At 43.7% G+C, this 18,933-nt stretch overlaps 1 protein-coding gene across 2 annotated transcripts in view; it reads left to right on the forward strand.

Moving 5' to 3' along the window:
- The window catches only part of COL8A1 (collagen type VIII alpha 1 chain), an 88,601-nt gene that overhangs the window by 65,137 nt on the left and 4,531 nt on the right, over nt 1–18,933 (forward strand). For both annotated transcript variants that reach the window (XM_075263606.1, XM_075263607.1), the window contains one exon: nt 15,043–15,340. In XM_075263606.1, coding sequence (XP_075119707.1) covers nt 15,046–15,340 — 295 coding nt within the window. In that variant the 5' untranslated portion in view covers nt 15,043–15,045. The remainder of the gene's footprint in view (nt 1–15,042; nt 15,341–18,933) is intronic.

Consider the following 18,933-nt stretch of genomic DNA (forward strand, 5'->3'; position numbering starts at 1 on the left):
AGACACTTGCAATCCTGAGTAGTTTATTATAAACTAGCCTCTGCCCGTGACTTCGTCTGCGTGTTGTTGGAATCAATGATCTGCCTATATTCAGCAAATTGCTGTCATTGATGGTTCGCCTGCTTCAGCGTTTCAGCAGTTATCAAGCTGTCCTGCTGCTGAACTTGTTACTCGCACCATGTCTGTGATTGTTCCGGCATCTCAGAAGCTCGCTGGGAAGCCCTATAATGAGCATGTTGTTGGCATCGATGAGTCCGGCTGCTCCGGTGTTTAAGCAGCTGTCAAGCTGTCCTGCTGCTGAACTCGCTCCTCGCACTGTGCACTTGATTGTTCCGGCATCTCAGCAGCTCACTGGGATGACATATAATGAGTGTGTTGTTGACAGCGATGAGCCACCTGCTCTGGCATTTAGGCTGCTCTAAGACTCACTTAACGCCTGGCTTGCTCAATCCTTCTCAGTTCCGCTTGAGGAGAATTCTGTGACTTCTGGCTACCTTCATAGCTCTCGTTGTTTTAGAATTTTGCAATAAAGTAGATTTTCTTTTTCCCGGCATGTTTAAAAGTAGCAAACTGCCAATTTGGATTAAAGGGGATTTCCCATATCAGTGTTTTAGCACTGGAGCAGATCATATAATATGCAAATGCTTGTACACAATGGACTCTGTGTTATCTATGTGTTTACATTGAGAAATAATAGACCTGGCTTTATCAGCCTGCTACCAAGAACGGTGTAATATAGTATATGAACATAAATTCATAACAGTCGTGAAGCCATGTCATTTAGCGGGATAAAAAGTAGCCTATGTGTTAATCCAGGTTACAAACTATCTATGTACTAAATTTCATCTAAATCCATTCAGCCATTTTTGTTTGATCGAGTAACAAACATACAAACTTTCACATTTGTAATATCAGTAGGAAGGATTATTCAAGCACAGACTTTGGCCCAAAGGGCTTTATGCAATCTTACATCTATAAATTGAGCAAAAAGTAATGGAAAGGGGTTCAAAGTAGAAGCAAACAGCAGGCCATTTCAGAATTTGGCTCCATGATGGGCCCCTCTTTGCTATTGGAGCTTTTCTGACTCTACGCAACATAAGACAATAAATCAGTTAACTAGCTGACAGTGGCCTCCCTCTCCATAGACTTCTGTATGTGAGGTGAATATATAGACAATTTCTATGTAAAGAAATAGCCTGACTGAAGATAAGGAGAGGAAGGAATGTCTAATAAGTGAAGGAAACAGATTTTTTTAATAAGATATAGTACAGGATACTTATGATTACTAAAATGTACAATATGAGCCTGAAGCTGGGGGTGGTACCTCAACTGTGGAAAACATCTTGCGTGGTACCAGTCCCAAAGAAACCCAACCCGATGGGCTACAATGACTACCGACCTGTAGCACTGACATCACACCTAATGAAGGTCCTAGAGAGACTGGTCCTGACACACCTACGCCCCCTAGTGAGCTCCGCTCTGGACCCCCTCCAGTTTGCCTACCGGCCAGGCATTGGGGTAGATGACGCCATCATCCACCTTCTTCACAGAGCTCTCTCTCTCACCTGGAGAAACCCGGGAACACTGTGAGAATAATGTTCTTTGATTTCTCCAGTGCGTTCAACACCATTCAGCCAGGGCTACTGAGGGAGAAGCTGAACCTTGGTGGTGTGGACCATCACCTGTCCAACTGGATCCTAGACTACCTGACAAACCGCCCTCAGTATGTGAGAGCCCAGGACTGTGTGTCTGACACTGTGATCTGTAGTACGGGGGCACCTCAAGGTACAGTTCTTGCCCCATTCCTCTTCACACTGTACACTGCTGACTTCAGGCACAACTCATCCAGCTGTTACTTACAGAAGTACTCCGATGACTCTGCTATAGTCGGCCTTATCACTGATGGCGATGATAGGGAATACAGAGACTTAAACCGGGATTTTGTTGAATGGTGCCAGCAGAACCAGCTCAGGATTAATGCTGTGGAAAGGGGGAAAAGGAATATCACAGCCCATACAGAAACTAATCTTGATAGTGGATAGATGTCAACAATGCAAACAGCTGACAACATATGTTTGTGGAAACTCAGATGATTTGGTGCTTGAAATACATAAACACGATCCCTTTCGGTATGATAGTGTATCATAATATAGTTTGCACAGACAAATGCATCCTTATAATGAGACCACACTCACGGTTAACGGAGGAATGATCGGGTGCCTGGATGAAAGAAATCCCCGTCGGCTCGGAGTGTCTCGTGGTGAAGAATTGAAGAAATCCGGCATCCACGTGCATAAAATCCAAATACTTTATTTAGAAACTTTAAAAAAATTATTTATCCATACAATCAGTGAACATCACTCCCTACCCCCGAACGCACCACAGAGAAGTGACGTTTGGCTGACGCGTTTCAACACATGCGTGCCTTAGTCATAGCCTGATCGTATTTGACACCCAACCCCCTTTATATCCCAAAACCACAACTGTAACAAATAAGCGCTAATTAAGTGAGCAGACACATAAAACAACTAATCAGGTTAAAAGATATATAGAGGAAAGGGAGACATGAAAACTGCAGTTGTTTACAAAAAATAATCAAACAAAATAAAAAATAATGTATTCTCCAAGAAACCGCATGTTGGAAAACGCATTGACCACATAATTCAAAAATTTGTAGAAAAAGGAAGAATCAACAGTCTAAACTACATGTCAAGACCGTAAGTATTAGTAGACAAGGCCAGTAATGATAATAAGAATTATTCTTCACTTGTGCATGATAAGCATAATTTATAAGCTAACAAGCAAACGGTCCGGGGTGGATCCGTGCGATGTAAGATCCCACCCATGAAACCGAAATACCTGATGGCTACATGCACAAACTAATCTATATGGATCTATATTAAAACCCATATAATGCTAAAGAATGACCAAAACTATAATATGTAATGCATAACCAACCCTATCTAACTAGTACAGATACCTTTGCATAATCTCCATCTTTTGTATGCACTAAGCGCGTGCGCCATAGTACAAAGTGGGTACCGACGGGGACCTATATCCAACCCCCTACCATGCCAGGAATAAAAATGGTCGATAGGTCGATGAAGGTTCTAGTTGCGCATGCGTATATTAATAAACTTGACTGCGCATGCGCTTGTCAAATATGTACGGCCACATCATCCCCTGGACATGGACACTCATGCACAAGCGCAAGCGCATGCGCAATCTCACACCCATCGCAGCAAGAAGGACAACAGCGCTGAAAATAGATGAGTGGAGGGATACCGAAGAAACAAAACCCAACTCGCCTAAGTAAAAATTATAAAAACCAGATTGTATTTAATAAATATATGCCAAATCATTGCGTTTGTTGAAACCTGCCGGCTGTCTGGTACCCAGATTCAAAATCCATTTTGCCTCAGCCAATCTGAGCAAATGTTCTCTGTCGCCTCCTCGCCTGGGTCTAGAGATATGCTCTATCGCCCTGAACGAAAGAAAGGACAGGTCACCATTATGTTCTTGAATGAAATGCTGGGATATGCCAGTGGATTTTGTAGTGGTCGTGTTATTAATACTGTAAATGTGTTCCGCTATTCGGATCTTGACTGGTCTGGTGGTGCTACCAATGTAATCCTTGTCACACCCAGTACATGTGATTATATAAACCACATAGTTGGTGCAACAATTCAAAAATGTTTTAATTGGAAATGACCTAGTTCTATCAGAATTATGGAACACTCTACTTTTATTGGCATACTTGCAAACCCCACAGCGATTCAATCCGCATTTAAAAAAACCTTTGAGATGTAACCAGGTGTAATCATCTGTAGATGGTTTAGTAGCAAAAAAACTCGGAGACAGAACATTGCCAAGGCTTTTGCCTCTCTTGGCAATGAAATTGCATCCCTGCTTCAATAATGGATTTAGAATGGGATCTTGGTTCAAGATAGGTAGATTTCTTGAGATTATATTGGTTATCTCTTTAAAATTGTTGTTATATCTTGTAGAGAAATAAATATTAGATCTTTTGTCTTTAATTTTATTCTCTTTGCCTGACTGTACTAGCAGCTGGCCCCTATCTTTTTTGGACACTATAGCTTCAGCCCTATCCAGTGTCCAACGTGGATAACCACGTTCTACAAACCTACTCCTGGCTTCCCTGGCACATTTATGATACACTTCAGAGTCTGTGCACGACCTCTTAATCCTGGTCAATTCTCCAACTGGTAGAGATTTGACTGTGTGTCTAGGGTGTTGGCTTGTGGCGTGAAGAAGGGAATTACCCGCTTGTGGTTAATGCTGGGAAGACCAAGGAGATGGTGGTGGACTTTAGTAAACGGAGAGGTGCTCCGACCCCGGTGGAGATCCAAGGAACATGTATTGAGATAGTCAGGACCTATAAGTACCTGGGCGTGCTCCTCAATAATAAACTAGACTGGGCTGATCACCTGGAGGCGCTGCACAGAAAGGGCCACAGCAGACTCTACCTGCTCAGGAGGCTGAGGGCCTTCGGAGTCCAGGGGACACTTCTTAGGGCCTTCTTCAACTCTGTGGTTGCCTCAGCCATCTTTTTCGGTGTGGCCTGCTGGGGAAGCAGTATATCAACCAGGGACAGAAATAGACTTGACAGGCTGATCAGGAGGGCCAGCTCTGTCCTGGGGAGCCCCTTGGACCCAGTACAAGTGGTGGGTGACAGAAGGATACTGTGTGTGGTGACCTCCATGCGGGGGAACAAATCCCACCCCATGTATGGGACCCTGATGGGACTTGGCAGCACTGTAAGCGACCGTCTGCTTCACCCCAAGTGTGAGAAGGAGCGCTATCGCAGGTCCTTCCTTCCAACCGCGACCAGGCTGTATAATCTACATCAGACCAAACGAAGAGCTCTCCGCACAGAGAACTAATGATTATGAGGATGACCATGAGGTCTTCCTCTTTCTCTTCTGTTTTTCCTTAGCTGCCATGGACTCCTAGTATATCTTCTCTTCTCAGCTTATCTGTGTCTACGTCTGTAACATATTACTCTGTATTATCCTGTATCTGTATTACTATGCTGCTGTAACACGCTGAAATTTCCCCAAGGTGGGACTATTAAAGGATTATCTTATCTTATCTTATCTTAAAAATCTAATATAAATGCAGATCAGATAATATGCAGATGCTTGTAAAGAACTGACTCAGTGTTATCTGTGTGTTTACATAGAGAGATAACAGACATTATCAGGAGACTGCAATTAGCTGAACTGTTTCTCCTGCCGGAAGAGCAGTGAGTGATGTCACTTGTCCTATCACACAGGTCCAGTGTTATGAAAACACTGTGTAAACAATAGGAGGAATAATTTCACATAGCAGGCAAACAAAGCAGCATTTTCAAAGCAATACATTTAGGAAAAGTCTTCAATTTACATAAGTTACCAATATAGATAGGATCCTTGAGGTGGCAATACACCTTTAACCCCTTAAGGACCAGGCCATTTTTTGGTTTTGCATTTTCGTTTTTCCCTCCTCACATTTCAAGAGCCATAACTTTTTCATTTTTCAGTTCACAGAGTCACATGATGGCTTATTGTTTGCGGGACAAATTGTACTTTGTAATGGCACCATTCAATATGCTGTGCAATGTACTGGGAAGCTGGAAAAAAATTCAGAATGAGGTGCAATTGGAGAAAAAATGCATTTGCGCCATTTTCTTATGAGTTTAATTTTTACAGCGTTCACTGTTGGTACAAATGACATGTTACCTGTGTTCAGTGGCGTAACTACCGTGGTAGCAGCAGTAGCAGCTGCCACAGGGCCCGGGACATTAGGGGCCCGGTGGCAGCCGCTACCGCTGCGTTTTTTTTTTTTTTTAATAGGCCGTTACCGGCTGGTGTTACTCCAGCCGCTAACGGGCCCTATATACTTACCAATCCTGGCAGGGGCCAGGATTGGTAAGTGACCCTGCGGGCCCCACAGGCACTATTATACTCGGGGGTCTTTTCGGACCCCCGAGTATAATGATCGGAAGTGCAGGAGAGGTAACTGAACATAAAAAACTGTGTTACTTACCTCTCCAGGCTCCGCGCAGGCTTCGGCCTACTTGTGTGACGTCTCAGACATCACATGATCGGGGCCTGCATCCTTATGCGTCGCGACGCAGGCTCCCGGTCACATGACGTCCCTGATGTCATTGAAGATGGCCGCCAGCGGGGAGTCGGGAGACAGGTAAGTTACAGTGTTTTGGGTTTTTTTTAATGTTGTTCTTCCCCTGGGTCTCCGATTATTATACTCTGGGGTCTGAAAAGACCCCAGAGTATAATAATTGTTAATGGGTGTCCACAACGGGGCATAATAGTGGGTGAAGGGGCCACAATGGGGGATAATACTGTGTGTAGGGGTCACAATGGGGCATAATACTGTGTGCAGGGCCACTATGGGGGATAATACTGTGTGCAGGGGCCACTATGGTGCATAATAGTGTGTGCAGGGGCCACTATGGGGTATAATACTGTGTGCAGGGGCCACTATGGGGTATAATAATGTGTGCAGGGGCCACTATGGGATATAATAATGTATGCAGGGGCCACTATGGGGTATAATAATGTGTTCAGGGGCCACTATGGGGCATAATAGTGTGTGCAGGCGCCACTATGGGGTATAATACTGTGTGCAGGGGCCACTATGGGGTATAATAATGTGTGCAGGGGCCACTATGGGGTATAATACTGTGTGCAGGGGCCACTATGGGGTATAATACTGTGTGCAGGGGCCACTATGGGGTATAATACTGTGTGCAGGGGCCACTATGGGGCATAATACTGTGTGCAGGAGCCACTCTGGGACATAATACTGTGTGCAGGGGCCACTATGGGGTATAATAATGTGTGCAGGGGCCACTATGGGGTATAATAATGTGTGCAGGGGCCACTATGGAGCGTAATAGTGTGCGTAGGAATGCGGGGGGTGGGGTCGTGCGGGGTTTTCGGCGTTGGTCAGGGTTTTCAATGTCAGCCGGGGGGGGCCCATGTCAAAGGTTCGCCACGGGGCCCCGCCATTCCTAGTTACGCCACTGCCTGTGTTCTACGTGTCAGTGTCACCAAATTTATATAGTATTTGAAATGTTTTGATACTTTTAAAAAAAATGATAAACTTTGCAAAATAGAAAAAAAAATTTGTGTCATCATGTTCTAACACCTGTAACTTTTTCATATTTCCATGTATGGATCTGGTTGTGGTGTCTTTTTATGCGGGACAAGATGACGTTTCTATTGATACCATTTGGGGAAAGATCTGATGGTTTGATCACTTTTTATTCAATTTTTTATAGGAGGCAAAGTGTTGAAAAAAACGCTATTTGGCTATTTTTATTTTTTTTGCCGCTACGTTGTTCGCAGTACGGGATAAATGTTTTAATATTCTAATAGTTCGGGCATTTTGGAGCGCGGGGATACCTAATAATGTTCTTTAATTACTTTTATAGCTGATCTAGGGAAAGGGGGGTGATTTGAACTTTTATATTTTTTTAATTTTTTCAATACTTTTAAAAACTTTTTTTTTTTCTTGTTATACATTTATGATCAGACCCCTTAGGTACCTTGAAACCTAGGGGGTCTGATCGCTCATACTATTCACTGCAATACTACAGTATTGCAGTGAATAGGAAAATTGCAGCACTTCTATTAGACGATGCCTCTGGCCTCTGGCATCATCTAATAGATCTAGTGCAGAGACAAGCCTGGAAGCCTTCAATAGGCTTCCGGCTGTCATAGCAACCGATCACCGCCCTCATGTGACGTTCAGGAGGGCGGCGATCGGCGAAACATGGCGGCACCCGTGCCGCCGGCGCCGTTTACACACTGCGGTCACGTTTGACCGCAGTGTGTAAAGGGTTAACAGCAGCGATCGGCTCGGGCACCAACCGCTGCTGTTAGTGGCAGGTCCTGGCTGTATGATACAGCCGGCATCTGCCCTGTATGGAGCGAGCTCAGCGTGTGAGCTCGCTCCATACATCCCCATGCGACCCATGACGTACTGTTACGTCATGGGTCGCTAAGGGGTTAAATACATAATTGTAGTGAAAACACATTAAAAAAATTGGAGCTCAGTCCTATAAGCTCCTATGACCTTAACCACTTCCGGAGCGCCCATAGACTATAAACGTCCGGAAGGTGGTTGCCTTGTTCTGACAGGACGTACTGGTACGTCCTGTCAGAACACAGCAGTTGCATGACATCGTGCAGCTGCTGAAGCTGGGAGCCGGCTTAAACTTCAGCCGGAGCTCCCAGAGAGAAGGTAGGGAAGGTTTATTCCCTTCCCTGCCATCTCGATCGCTGTTTATACAGCGCTCAATGAGCGCTGTATACACAGCTATGGGCACCACCGTGATGTGGCCGCCCTCCAACCCGGCGATCACATGATCCGCCAGGCTCAGCGTCTTCTAATAGCTGCTGGGTCCTACAGGACCCAGATCAGTTCTATATACTGTGTATACAGCATGCAGGAGGGTGTATTCCTCCTGCAAATGGGGCTAAATGTACAAGCCCCAGTTGCAGGGGAAATCAGTCTCCAATACAAAAAAAAAAAGTGATCAGATGTCCCCAAAGGTCTCTTATGATCTTATGGGGACACAATCTGAAAATAAAATTTTAAAAAAATGTATAGAAAAGTTTTTAAAAAATAATTAAAAAAATTAAATAATACACCAATAAAACGCTGTTATTAACCACTTCAGTACCGGGCCAATTTGTGGTCCAGGACCAGACACATTTTTGTTTTTTTTTGTATGTGCGGTTTTGAGGGCTGTAACATTTTTCTTGTATGTCTCATTCAACTAATTTCTGCATCTTTTTTCGGGGACACATAGGGCTTTATTTTTATGTTGTTTTTATTTTCTAATGTGTTTTAATTTTTTTTATATCCGGGAAAACATGAACAAAATAGGAGGGAAATTGTGTCTGGTTTTCACTTTATTATTATTATTTTTTATTTAATAACACAAAGTGTTACTGAAAAACTTTATAAAATAGTTTTTCCTCTCCGTTACAACACCATACAAAATAAAAATTTCTGTAATGGAGAGGAAAAACTATTTTATAAAGTTTTTTAGTAACACTTTGTGTTATTAAATTAAAGTGAAAAAGTGATAAACACAATTTCCCTCCTATTTTGTCTATATTTTCCCGGATATAAAAAAAAAAATTAAAATAAAGCCCTATGTTTCTTCGATAAAAGACGTAAATATTATTTTAAAAAACATATATGATAAAAATGTTACAGTGATCAAAACCGTACATACAAAAAAAACCTAAAATGTGTCTGGTCTGGAAAGGGGGTAAAGGATATGGTATGGAAGTGGTTAAAGATATACTGACCAAAAATTCTACAACCATCCAGAATACGCCCTTTCCTTACCAGAGATGCATTAAAGACACTTATTGTCTCTCTGATTCATTCTCGCCTTGACTACTGTAACTCCTTACTAATCGGTCTTCCCCTCACTAAACTCTCCCCTCTACAATAATAATAATAATAATACATTTTATTTATATAGCGCCAACATATTCCGCGGCACTGTACAATTTATAGGGTTCAGATACAGACATACATAACAAAGAACGTCATTTCACACAATGGGACTGAGGGCCCTGCTCAAAAGAGCTTACAATCTATGAGGTAGAGGGTGTGACACAAGAGGTAGCAGGGGCGGCATTGCTTATACAGTGTTCAGACAATTTTGTGCATTAGGAATTGTGATAGGCTAGTCTGAAAAGATGCGTCTTTAGTTTGCGTTTGAAACTGTAGAAGTTGGGAGTTAATCTTATTGTCCGGGGTAGAGCATTCCAGAGAAGTGGTACAGCTCGGGAGAAGTCTTGTATACGAGCATGGGAGGTTCTGATAATAGAGGATGTAAGTGTTAGGTCATTGAGTGAGCGGAGAACACGGGTTGGGCGGTAGACAGAGATGAGGGAAGAAATGTAGGGAGGTGCGGCATTATGGAGAGCCTTGTGGATGAGAGTAATAACTTTATATTTTATTCTATAATGAATAGGCAGCCAATGTAGTGACTGGCACAGACCGGAGGCCTCACTGTAGCGTCTAGCCTGATAGATGAGCCTGGCCGCTGCATTCAGAATAGATTGTAGAGGAGAGAGTTTAGTGAGGGGAAGACCGATTAGTAAGGAGTTACAGTAGTCAAGGCGAGAATGAATCAGAGAGACAATAAGTGTCTTTAGTGTATCTCTGGTAAGGAAAGGGCGTATTCTGGAGATGTTTTTGAGGTGGAGGTGACTTGAACGTGCGAGTGATTCAATATGAGGGGTGAAGGAAAGGTCTGCGTCAAATATGACCCCGAGGCAGCGGGCCTGCTGCCTAGGAGTTATAGTAAGGCCTGAGACTGCAATGGATATATCAGGGACAGATCTGTTAGATGGTGGAAACAGTAGTAGTTCAGTCTTAGAGAGATTTAGTTTCAGATAGAGCGAGGACATGATATTAGAGACAGCAGAAAGACAGTCACTGGTGTTCTGTATGAGTGCAGGGGTGATGTCACGGGAAGATGTGTATAATTGGGTGTCATCAGCATAAAGATGGTACCTGAAGCCAAATCTGGCGATGGTTTGTCCAATGGGGGCTGTGTAGAGAGAAAAGAGCAGGGGGCCTAGGACTGAGCCCTGAGGAACCCCAACAGCAAGGGAAAGAGGGGAGGAAACAGAGCCCGCGAATGATACACTGAAAGTGCGGTCTGAGAGATAAGAGGAGAACCAGGAGAGCGCAGTGTCATTGAGGCCGACTGAGCGGAGCATAGTGAGGAGAAGTTGATGGTCAACAGTGTCAAAAGCTGCAGAGAGGTCCAGAAGAATAAGAAGAGAGAAGTCACCATTGGATTTAGCCTTTAGTAGATCATTAGAGACTTTTGTGAGAGCTGTTTCAGTAGAGTGCAGAGCGCGGAAACCAGATTGTAAGGGGTCAAGCAGAGAGTTAGCAGAGAGATAACGGATTAACCGAGAATAAACCAGGCGTTCCAAAAGTTTAGAGATGAAGGGGAGGTTAGAGACAGGTCGATAGTTAGCAGCACAGGATGGGTCCAGGGAGGGTTTTTTCAGTAGCGGGGTTATAACAGCATGCTTGAAGGAGGATGGGAAGATTCCAGAAGAGAGAGAGAGGTTAAATATTTTAGTAAGGTAAATAGTGACAGCAGGGGACAGAGATTGGAGAAGGTGTGAGGGGAAGGGGTCACTACTGCAGGTTGTGGGGCGAGATGAAGAAAGTAGCTGGGAGACTTCCTCTTCTGTGACAGGTTCAAAAGATGAGAATGGACAGTCTGAAGTGCGGCTGGTGAGGGGAACAGTACTATCGTAGGTGTGGGAGTCAATGCCACCTGGGGCTTGGGCAGTAATTTCCTGACGGATCTTATCAATTTTATCATGGAAATACATGGCCAGGTCATCAGCACTAAGGTCTGTGAATGGCGTCTGCACCTTGGGTGTGAGTAAGGAGTGAAAGGTTTCAAAAAGCCTTTTAGGGTTGCTGGAGAGAGAAGAGATGAGGGCGGTGAAATAGTCTTGTTTGGCGAGGTGAAGGGCAGAGCTATATGTTTTAAGCATAAACTTGAAGTGGAGGAAATCTGCAGGTGAGCGTGATTTTCTCCAGAGACGTTCGGCACACCTAGAGCAGCGCTGAAGAAATCGTGTCTGTGGCGTGTGCCAGGGCTGCTGCCTCCTATGTGGGACTTTACGAGTGGAGGGGGGAGCAACCTCATCCAATGCATTTTTGAGGGTTTCATTATAGTGACTGGTGGCCAGATTGGGACAGGAGATTGAAGAGATGGGGGACTGTAGAGTATCTGAGAGGTGCTGGGTGTCAATAGCACGCAAGTTCCTATATGTGTGATGGGTAGGGGCGTCTTGTGAAGGGGAGAGAGCACTGATGGTGAGAGATAGAAGATTGTGGTCAGAAAGCGGCAGAGAAGAGTTAGAAAATTTAGAGACTGTGAGGAGTCGATGGAAGACTAGATCAATCGTGTTACCGTCTATATGTGTGGCGGAAGAAGAACATTGTGAGAGACCAAGAGAAGTGGTTAATGAGAGAAACTGTGAGGCAGCCGGGGAGTGAGGGGGGGCAATAGGGATGTTAAAGTCACCCATGATGAGGGTAGGAATGTCACTGGATAAAAAGTGGGGAAGCCAAGAAGCAAAGTGGTCCAAAAATTGGTAGGGTGAGCCAGGTGGACGGTAAATCACGGCTACACGTAAGGAGAGTGGGCGGAAAAGTCTGATAGCATGGACTTCAAATGAGGAGAACGTGAGTGAGGGGACCGGGGGAATGGACTGAAAAATGCACTGTGGTGACAGGAGTAAGCCTACCCCACCACCCTGTCTATTATCAGGCCTAGAGGTATGTGAGAATTGTAGGCCACCATGACACAGAGCAGCAGGGGAGGCCGTATCTGCCTGCTGGATCCAAGTCTCAGTAAGGGCGAGCAGGCCGAGGGATTTACTAAGGAATAAGTCATTAATGTATTCTAGTTTGTTACACACTGAGCGGGCGTTCCAGAGAGAGCAGTTAAAAGAGACAGGGGAGAGATGAGGGGAAGGAACACGGTAAATATTGATGAGGTTTGTAGGCCTTCTATGTGTGCAGGGAGAAGAGTTAGTGAAGGAAGGAGGGCCGGGGTTAGGAGAGATGTCCCCAGCAGCCAGGAGGAGTAACATGGACAGAGACAGAAGGTGGTTCAGGGATTTATGTGGGTGCTTCTGTTTGGTGTCACTGCTAAAAGAAATAAAGGAATGATTACAGAGTGTGAAAAGTGTGTGAGCTGTACATGGGAGAAGGAAGAAAAGAGGGACTGATATGGATGGTGTATACTGGTGGTAGAGGTGGAGGAGAGATCTGCAGGAAGACAATGGCTAAAATAGTAAGAGACAGTGTAGCTATAGGATACCATGTGGTAAAACTTGTTGTTTTAGGTTGAAATTTACCTGGTGTTCTGCCATGGTTAGCCTGTTTCGTGCCCTGTTTAAGTGCCATGTATAAGTGCACTTTGGTTAATCTGCACTTTGGTTAAGATGCACTTTGGTTAAGATGCATGCTGCAGATGAGATGCCCCCGCATATGAGATGCACCCCATAAGCTATATCTACTTATATAGGAAAGCACAGCTTCAGACTAGCACTAATTTAAGTCGTTAACTAATTAATCTACAAACTGTGACACATGAGGAGACTGGCAGTGTGGATCCAAGTAAACACTTGGCCAGAAACACCAATAAAATCAGTGAAGATCAAAAGACTGACACTAGTGCAGATAAGAAGACATGGAAGTGCAAAAAATATACAGCCTGGATGAAATGCTAGGATATAGTTCAGTAATCAGGCAGAGGTGAAATACAGGATTATATACCATTGAATATTACAGCAGATGATCGAAGGGAGAATTCAGACAGCAAGCAGAGGTGGGTTCAATATCAGATTATATACCATTGAATATTACAGCAGATGATCGAAGGGAGAATTCAGACAGCAAGCAGAGGTGGGTTCAATAGCAGATTATATACCATTGAATATTACAGCAGATGATCGAAGGGATAATTCAGACAGCAAGCAGAGGTGGGTTCAATAGCAGATTATATACCTGTATGAAGCGAGAAGGATGAAGGTCATAATCATGCCATGTATAAGTGCACTTTGGTTAATCTGCACTTCGGTTAAGATGCAATTTGGTTAAGATGCATGCTGCAGATGAGATGCCCCCGCATACAATCTATTCTGAATGCAGCGGCCAGGCTCATCTATCAGGCTAGACGCTACAGCGATGCCTCTGGTCTGTGCCAGTCGTTACATTGACTGCCTATTCATTATAGAATAAAATATAAAGTTATCACCCTCATCCACAAGGCTCTCCATAATACTGGACCTCCCTACATTTCCTCCCTCATCTCTGTCTACCGCCCAACCCGTGTTCTCCGTTCACTCAATGACCTAACACTTACATCCTCTATTATCAGAACCTCCCACGCTCGTATACAAGACTTCTCCCGAGCTGCACCACTTCTCTGGAATGCTCTACCCCAGACAATCAGATTAACTCCCAATTTCTACAGTTTCAAATGCAAACTAAAGACGCATCTTTTCAGACAGGCCTATCACAATTCCTAATGTAAACCCTTCCGTACTATAATTAGAATCCCCAAAATGTAACCGTCCTCTGTCCCCGCTCCCACATTACCCCACATGATATGATGCCATTTCAGGCTAACTTTATAGGTCCAAGCTCCATCCACATGTTACAGGACACTACTAGTGACGGCTCATAAAGTTTTATGTTTGTGTAATGACCAGTAACCTCTATTACAAAAGTGTCTGACCTCTGTATAAGCAATGCGCCCCTGCTACCTCGTGTCACCCCCTCTACCTCATAGATTGTAAGCTCTTGTGAGCAGGGCCCTCAGTCCCAGTGTGTGAAATGACTTTCTTTGTAATGTATCTTTCTGTCTGTATTTGAACCCTACAAATTGTACAGCGCTGCGGAATATGTTGGCGCTATAGAAATAAAATTTATTATTATTAATTATTATTAACATGCAAAAAGAAGAGTGGAAATAGACTGGAGAGGGCAGGTGCGGGTCACAATGAATCTCTTTGGCTCCATTACTCCTGTAAGTGAAGTCTCTGCTAGTTACACGAGTTCTATTTTATTACAATGTTAGCCATATGTTACTGCAATATATGACATATCGTATGGAAAGGATCCAAACAACTTTGGAACTATAGCCAAGTTCTGCATTAAGGCTCCTAATATGAACAGTAGTGAAAACGTGGGAGGATAAGACAGGTTACTCACAATATCACAAAGTCCATATGTACTATACTGTGTCATTCTTATGTCCAACATTCTGGGCTGACTATTCTCAGAATTTACCTTTATGGCAGCAGGCGCTCCATTGTGTATCCAGATCTCTATTATCTATACATTATTGTGGCTAAAGACTTGCTAATGGTACTTATATATAGTTCCTATTCCTGTGTCCATGCTTTGTGTAATATGTGCTGTCTCTTTGTATTTTAGGTCATGGCGCTTCCCCTCAGTCCTGTCCACAGACTCCCATTGTTATCGGCCATTCTCCTTAGTCTGCTGAGTTATAGCAATGGAGGTGCCTATTATGGCATGAAGCCAATTCCTCCACAGATTCCACAATACCAGCCTATGGGACAGCAAATGCATCATATGCCCCTGGGAAAAGATGGCACGCCAATGGGGCACATCGGAAAGGAGAAAGCACACATGCCACATTATGGAAAAGACATACCACAGATGCCAATGTTTGGCAAAGACATGATGCCAAGAAAAGATGGAAAAGGAAAAGGTAGCCATTCTCAAAGTTATATTCTACATAAGGGGGGGGGGGGATTTAGCATGCCTTTTAAAAATTCACCTTTTATGCAAAAAATTATGACTTTGCTTTATTTTTATATATATATATATATATATATATATATATATATATATATATATACACACACACACATCAGTGGGTTGCCATAAGTCTCTGTGCTTGCTCAGCATCTTATGTTGGCTCTTTGGCTTCATCGGTGACTTCATTGACTCAGCCCTACTCCTGCTGTTTGTACTTAGAGTAGAGCAGAGTCAGTCACATGACCAAGTGTTGGAGCATCAGATGGGGAGACAGTAGAACATGACTTCCAGCCTTTCACTTCACTCTGCAACCACAAGAATGGGTTGATATGGGACTTGCATGTATATTAGTAAGTAGGCTTATCCAGTGCAGGGAATACATTGGTAAGCTCTTTAGGTCCCTGTATAACCCCTTTAACATCTATGTCTTCTCTGGTGCTGCTCCCTGAAAGCAGAGATTGGCAGAGGAAGCAATAACTACATTTACGGGGTTTTCTGACTGACTTTCATACAGACGACATGTGTTATAGTTACATGTGTTATGGGTGGTCTACACACGCGAAAATCCCTATGAAATCACTTCTATCCTGGTGTAGGAGCATTTAATGGCATAGTGAACATAACTTTTCTGTCTCAAACTACAATCTTTCTGATGAGACAATCTTTTATTCTCTATGCAAATTAGCAGTTTGGTGCACTGGAGGCGTGGCTGCATCGTTTGCCCAGCACCTATCCCTAACAGAAAGATTGATAGGTCCTGACAAAGCCCGCTCCCTGAATCAAATCGCCTCTCCTTGGGCGCACCAAGCAGCTTATTTGCGTATGTAATATAAATTGATTATCTTAGCATCGAGATTGCACTTTAAGAAAACAGAGTTATGTTCACTATGTCACTAGCCAGCTCTACAATTGCAAATAAGTCGTTTACAGGGAATCTGTCAGCTACAAAAATGTTATTAAATCAGCCCCAGTAATGTGAACACAGTCAAACTGGTTTGGAGAATGGTTGGTTGAGTTTCATGAAAACAGTTTTATATGTATCGGGCACAGTCAAGCGTGACTTCCACCTTCCACTTCATGCAATACCCCATCCAGCAAGACTAACATAATAAGATCTGTCCTGCCGCGGAGCTCACTGGTTGGAGATGAACTGTACTGCGCATGCGCGCCTCATGTAATTTACACTCAGCTTCAGCATGAAGCTGGCCTCCTCTACTTTTGGATTTATCCCCACCAGTGTGCTGCAGGACTTAGAAGAAGAAACCACAGCTCTGATTACATGACACTTTCTTGCCAGAAGAGGAAGGTCTTGCTGCGACCCTCAGTTTTGCTCGACCACACCCCTGATGTACTTTCAGCTCATTTGCATAGGAATAAAAACATTTGCTGTGGGCTCTACTATTTGGTATTATGGTGATGTCCTCCGCATCAATACCTTGTGGGGTTCAAGCTGAGGTGTGGCCATTATAATTAAGGTTGAGAATATAGTGGGGGGGTTCATCTGAAAAATTTGTTACAGTGCAAGATGCTTATGTTGAGCTGGGCTCTCCTGACAGTATTCTCCCATAGCCTTGTACTGTCAGAGAGGGCATTCCTCACACCCCAACGATAACTCTAGAAAAGGGGTGTTCACACTTTGTCAGCATGTGAGCTACTTCATAACATGACCAAGCCCTAAGACCTACTACCCACTTCTTGTGGGCTGGGCCGGTGGGAGGGGCGTGTCTGTGGGTGGGGCTGGGCATGTGGGCGTGGCCAGCGCGGAGTGTGAGAGCAGGAGACAGTGGCGTACTGTGGCCGCCCAGGCATCCCCGCTGTCTGCTTCTTCACAGCGCAGGCTGAGAGTTATCTCTGGACACTGGCAGGCTGGCGCTGCGACAGCCCCGCCTGCTAGTGTCTGTAGATGACTCTCAGCCTGCGCTGTGAACAAGCAGCACCCCGGCTCTATCCATCCCTAAGAGTGTCCGGAGTGCTTGTTCACAGTGCAGGCTGAGAGTCGACTCTCAGCCTGCACTGTGAACAAGCAGACACCGGGGATCCCTGGCTGCATCCCGCGATCGTCCCATACGTCCATTGCGATCGACCGGTAGATCGCGATCGACGTATTGGGCACCCCTGCTCTAGAGTGTAAAGACGCCCTGCCAACAATGAAGGGGTATCGGTCCCGAAAATAAATCTCCAGTACCAGGATGCATATCTGGAAAGCTGAATTCAGCATCGGCTTTCTAATGGTATGCAATACCGCACATTTCCAAGGACATGAAAGAGCATGTCCTATACAAAATAAGTATATTTAGATGCTGTATAATAACATTAGACAGCGTGTCACTCATTTACTGTCTATTGTTGACTACATACATTCTTCCAGATTTAACAACTACATCACATTCTGCAGCTGTTGGAGCCAATGGACTCCTCAGAGAGAATGCAGGGATGGTTCATTAATGTCCCTGCCTTCTTAATCCCTGTATACACAGCACTCAATGAGCATCATAATGCAGCTTCCCCCTGGTCCAGCGGCCATGTGACCCGCGACTTGTTGGAAACTGTAGGGTACTGGAGACCCAAATCATCTCTGTACTAAGTGCAAGGAACTGTATTCCTCATGTAACTGGGGCTAATGTATAAACCCCACTTACAGCGGAATTGGCAGAAAAAATAGAAATGTTAGCTTGCTTCCAAATAGTATAGGTTTTATGATGTGTAAAAAATTAAATATTAATAAAAGCGAAGGCAAAAAATATTAAAGAATGTCGCTACCCCATCCACATCACATCGTGTACGGTAACATCGCCCTTTGTGACACAGAAAACTACGTGTCACTTACATGAATATTACCATACCAGAGAAGGATGTCTGTTTACAGAATTATTTTGTAGTACTTTGTGCTGACAGAAAAAATCTAATTTTCCCAGATATTAAAAAAAGAAAAAAAAAATGCAAAAATAAAAAATGACATAAAAATAAAATCCTAGGTATCACAGAAAGACAAAAAAATTATATGAAAAATGATTAAATAAAGAAAAACAATTGGGCCATTTTTATTTACATCCCTTACTGAATAGAAATTGGATTCGTTTTAATAAATAGATTGTATTGATCATGGACAGGGGTGCTCGCACTTTTTCAGCGTGAGCTACTTATAAAATGACCAAGTCAAAATGATCTACTACCCACTACATGGCCGTGTTGACACCATGAAGTTTTTCCACAAAATGAAGTTGTTTCTCTTATTACAATTAGGCTAAAGCCCCACCATGTGGAAAAGCTTCTTATTTTATTGCAGATCTTGCTGCGTATTTTTGAGCCAAACCAAGAAGTGACTACAGAAGGAATGGGAAATATAAAGGTAGCGCTTGTACTTCGACCTCGAACTCTTTCTATTCCTGTTTTTGACTCAATAAAGCACAGCAAAATCTGCAACAAAAAAAGCTGTGTTTTCGCAATGTGAGGCCTCAGCCTTACACACGTTTTGTTATACACGTTTATTTCCTTTGTGTGTATGTGAGAAAAAAAAACAACCAAACTGGACATATTTCACAC

Source organism: Leptodactylus fuscus, chromosome 2 (genome assembly GCF_031893055.1).
Source record: "Leptodactylus fuscus isolate aLepFus1 chromosome 2, aLepFus1.hap2, whole genome shotgun sequence".
Taxonomy (NCBI): domain Eukaryota; kingdom Metazoa; phylum Chordata; class Amphibia; order Anura; family Leptodactylidae; genus Leptodactylus; species Leptodactylus fuscus.